At 40.8% G+C, this 4,933-nt stretch overlaps 1 protein-coding gene across 1 annotated transcript; it reads right to left on the reverse strand.

The window, feature by feature from the left end:
• Positions 1-2,753: 2,753 nt before the first annotated feature.
• Positions 2,754-4,427, reverse strand: LOC126485112 (uncharacterized). Its single transcript, XM_050108742.1, has one exon. The coding sequence runs from the start codon at positions 4,410-4,412 to the stop codon at positions 3,459-3,461; it is 954 nt and encodes a 317-aa protein (XP_049964699.1). The 5' UTR covers positions 4,413-4,427; the 3' UTR covers positions 2,754-3,458.
• Positions 4,428-4,933: the final 506 nt, after the last annotated feature.

Below are 4,933 nucleotides of genomic sequence, written 5' to 3' on the forward strand. Positions count from 1 at the left end.
GTATAATACTAGAAATGCCTATTTCGTTTTATTTAGCATGCAGCGACGTATCAAATCGAGAAAGCACACAATTCTTGAGTAATATTCATATGAACAGCTTTTTCAGTATTAGACAACGATATATTTTAATTTTTCATTTAGCAAAACGTTTGACGAACCTTGATGAGGTAATAGATCCTTTCGCAGAAAGGAAAGCACGCCGTGAGAGCTGTTATAAGATTGGAGAGAAAGTAACGCTGGGGCCTAAGGACTGAAGAAATGTGTACTACTTAGATTGTCTCTTGTCTTTACGGCTTTGTGTTTCCTATATTTAATTTTATGTCACACAAAAGAGAGAGTCATTAACTAATAGGCAATAAACAGTGCAGATTTTCTGAAGAGTTCTTATTCTCCCGGTCACAAATGATCCCACTCACTACTAATTGTGAGTTTATCTTTATTTTAAGAGGGATAGGATGTCAAACCGGTCGCGATAGGGGGGGGGGGGGGGGGGGGACAGTAGATAGTAAGCAACGGGATGTGATTTAGTATCACTTACTTGCTTCTGTATATTCCATATCACCAGGGCTCGGCAGTTTTAATAATGCGACGCACTATGTAAAGAACGAATATCGCTTAGTGTGAAATACTGATCCAGTGTATACCAGGTTACAGTTGGCTTTTCTAATAAGTGTGATCTCTGAGAAGCCAAAGCCACTACCAGGAACTCTGCAGTGGGAAGGTTGGTGATAGCACGCGTTAAAATGTACCGCGCAAGCTGTAAGGCTCTTCTGGTTGTAGCGTATTGCTGGTAAGCGGCTGGCCAGATCGATTAGTAGAGCCCCAGGAGGGGGAATCCAGCAGACAAAACTTACCTCGCTACAGCAAGAGAATGAAGAGAGGAGCAGAGTGATGGAAACATAGCTGCCTCTTCTGCCTGTGTCCAGCTGCTACCGTTTGAACACATGAATGGCTGGGCGGCAACAAAGTGCAACCATTGTAACGTCTTACCAGTCCAGTATCTTTCTACCACTTCCTACTTCTGGTTAAATGACTGTTGACCCACCTAGTTGCATTATTTTGTACTAATAGTAACAGTTTTATTACCTCTGATGTTTTTGTTTTGTACTTCCGTTGTCTTTTCATTTCCTTAAAAGATCTTAGGCTTATTATTCTTTAGTTAGACAAATTATGTTGATATTTCGGAGTACACATGCAATGCTGATTTAACACTTTGTTTTTCCTACTTATTAAAGTCTTATCTCCTCCTGGCGGGGCTAAAGTTACCCATGGTATTAGATGGAGAAAAAATACTATGATTTCAAGACTGGTCTAGTGTTAACCTGAATGACAGTGTGACTTTGCACTAGTACTAAAATTGAAATATTACTCAAATCATGATTAATATAAATTTTCAAATTTCCAGGCACTCAGTAACTATAGATGTAAAATTGTTAAAATGTCATGCGTCCGTATTTTTATTTAAGAAGTGGACGAAACATACAAAGCTCTGTTTTTTCACTGTAGCTTGCAATATTTCTGGGTAACGCTTCTATTGGACCATAAAAACTCAAGTATCTTTTATACAAGTCGTTTCATAATTTCTTTCACAATATCTGAGGCTCTAATTAATCTAAATGAAATAGTAGGCCTAGCTTTATAAAAGCCTTACCAGTGAACTCTGACAATTTAATACGGACCCAAATACTTATTGGGGTAACAAATACCTGTTCTCCATTGGGATATTGGTTGGAAAGAATCACACTACCTTTGAAAAACTACGTGTATCTTTTACAGTTACCTGACTTCAAAGTAGCGCTACTTCGTTTTTATGACTTTTTTGCAAGGAACCACATCACTTTACAAAGCAACCTCTAAGCATTTACACTAATTAACCCTGTGTATTACTGTAGGATAACAACAATCCAACGACAAGAGCAACATTTAATTATTTACCGTTCCAAAGTAAAGTGTAAATTATGTTCACATGACTTAGCAACCCTGTTATTTACATTGTTTGCATCTGGACTAACTACAGTTTTAGTTTAATCGTTTTGTACTTTTTAACTCTAACATCAGAACCAAGGCACAAACAATTGTAAAGTTTTTCCAACCAGCCTACACAATGCGTGTTTCAATAGATACCCGTCATAGTTACTAGTACAGTCAAATGCATTAAGCTAAGTCTTTGTTGAGGAACTACGCTTTGTTATATGCGTTGATGCCTCTCTTCAAACATATGAACTCTCATTCCCAGAATATAGTCAAAGAATCATCTTACCTGCAATGACAGTGTCAACTAAAAAAAAGCTGGTCCATGATTTGCATCCCCGAGTTTGCAGGCAGCCGCCTCCAATTTTTTTTTGATAATTCAGCCAAAAACAATCTGCCTCCGTACTTTTCAGTAAAGTAACCACTATCAAATTTGAAATTACATCTGGCTTACAAACATAGCCTACCAAATAACTGCAGTAGCAACACATCCATTTATCACTAATAAAACATATCAGTGTGCACAGAATTTAAATTGCTTTACACAAGAAACAGTGATAAAATATCGTTAATTTACAAACTTTTCAATGACATGATCGTTTAATCAACGCATGTTACCACCAATCACATCCTTTCAGCGTCACAGTATTACTTCCGATAAAATTTCATCTTCTTTTTGAAATAAAGTTAGAAAATAGGTTGCAAAGGAAGTGGACGTGGGTAATAGAGTAGTAACAACTTTTTTCAATTCGATTTTATTACAAAATATACTCTTTACAACTCTTAAAACAGAGTCATAACTTTTTTTTTTACACAATTTACAATTTTAAACGACCATATAAAATATATACAAAAGGGAATATCCTGCAGCAATAAACTCAAAGCAAGCTGTACAAAGATTACGAAAATGGTTCGTCAAAATTTTGACTATGGCCCCAGGGGCATCAAATGCAGCAAGAATTATTGGAACAACTGTCAATTATGTGCAAAGAGCAGAAAAAATACTGATAATTACACAAGAAATATAAGTTCACACTGCTGCAAAATCAGTGGTACGGGCTCAGAATAACGTAATGCCACTATCAAGAAAAAACAGCCGCTTTCATGTCAATGAACCATACTCTTGGTACTTACATAAAACGAAACTATTAACTGACAGCACAGGAAAGGGCAACACTGTACAGGAATACTAGTGGACAAAAATCACATTAGGCCAAGTTCACACTTAAGCAATCTCAAACTCTGAATCGCGTTCAGTTCATATTACATGAGATCACAAGTAACTATTACATTTGCTTTCATTGGGAGGCAATTTTACTAAAATTGACAATTTCAGCGAACGAACGATCGCCCTCATTTTAACAATCGTTTGGTTCCTTGGACTTACCGATACACAGATTGTATCTTCGTATGTTACTTTCCATTAAGTGGCCGAATCTACACTTTCTGCCGGACCTCCAACCAGCAAACGGATGACCGCGGCTGCATCACACCGTCATCGCCAGGAAAGGCCTCTGCTGAAGAACATCTACTCCTTCCTTTGCTTGCGCCGAACACAGATCTGGGGTTGACATAGACCTCGTCAACTTAGCAACACCGCCTGCAGCTGACATGTCACTCGCCGCCAGTCCACCAAAACTGAAGATTGACACCAAACTCGTGATTGTGTCAATTTCCATAGTTGTGCGCGCGGTATCTTCTGCATCGTCACTGTCCGCGTCACTCACACCGCACTCCGTGAACAAGACCGCATCGTCTATGAAGACCGAGTCGTCACCCTCGGTGTCACTGCACTCCGTAGTCTTCGCTTTCTTGGGCAAAATTGAAGACACCGCCTCTTCCGTTTCCCACTCAGCTACGGCCCGTCTCCTCTTGAGGCACCTACTAGAAGATGGTTGTGACGCATTATTAGATCTGTCCCTGAACACTTTGTTGTCTTCACTGCGAGACGTATTGTCTAAATCGAAATACGTGGGAGAATCTGTAACAGTATGTGATGACACTGGGTTCTGACAATGAGAAGGCGCGTGGTTCTCCTTGTTATCCTCTTCACTCGACGCCGCTGCCGTATCCGTGCAACGTATGCACGACTGGTCAAGGAACTCTTGCAGAGGGCTGTCACTCGACGATCCTTCGCCGTCTTCTGAATGGATGTGGTCTGTAGTAGCTTCTGGTGACAGACTCACCTGACTGCTGTCGTCGTCGTAATTTTGCTCGTAACTTGCTTGATTCTGCTGCTGGGCACTCGAAACCGTAGCCGTGTAAATACCGCCTGTTGAATGCACCATGTGATACGCCTCCTCCATGAAGACGTAACGAGCCTTCTGCAGGACAGTCGCAACAAGCAAATTTTTGTGTAGGCTAACTCCCCCACGCTGTGCTCTCGACTGTGCAATCTTCGTCAGCGAAATGCTGATTAGTCTTTGAGCTTCTGTTGCCATGACAAGGCACAAACAACTTCAAAACTTATTACCGACAGCACTCACTTCACTTTGTCCGCCCTCTAAATCTTAATGTTGAAGCTGAATGAAACTTTGCGAATTCCCAAGCACAGCGTCTCTAACAGCTTTCCCGCTCCAACCACCTACGACGAAAGACTTCACTGGAATGGCTGTTGATGTCACCAACACCAATATAAGTAAGCTTCCGTTGTCCTGACGTCACGGCCTACTTATCAACCAATCAGCGGACGTCCTTCGCCTTTTAGAAACCGCAGGTTACCGACGCGACTGCTCTCTAGCGGCAGGATCCGTAAGCTACACCGAGATTCGCTGGCGTTGTGCGTTAAAGTTGGAGAAGGCGGAAACTAAGTAATTGGGGTCGTGTAAGGGAGTATAGTTCAGCTTCATGTGACTCGCTGTGTGTGTTATACACAACTACGTTCTATGGTACATTACCACAAAAATATTTTGCAATGTACTACACAGTCTGATAGTCTTTATTCGCCTGGTTAAGAGCCCTT

The sequence above is a fragment of the Schistocerca serialis genome, chromosome 6, assembly GCF_023864345.2.
Source record: "Schistocerca serialis cubense isolate TAMUIC-IGC-003099 chromosome 6, iqSchSeri2.2, whole genome shotgun sequence".
Classification (NCBI taxonomy): domain Eukaryota; kingdom Metazoa; phylum Arthropoda; class Insecta; order Orthoptera; family Acrididae; genus Schistocerca; species Schistocerca serialis.

Bases quoted from the DNA above. Each gene is read 5' to 3' on its own strand.
- LOC126485112 (XM_050108742.1), bottom strand. From the start codon at position 4,412: ATGGCAACAGAAGCTCAAAGACTAATCAGCATTTCGCTGACGAAGATT.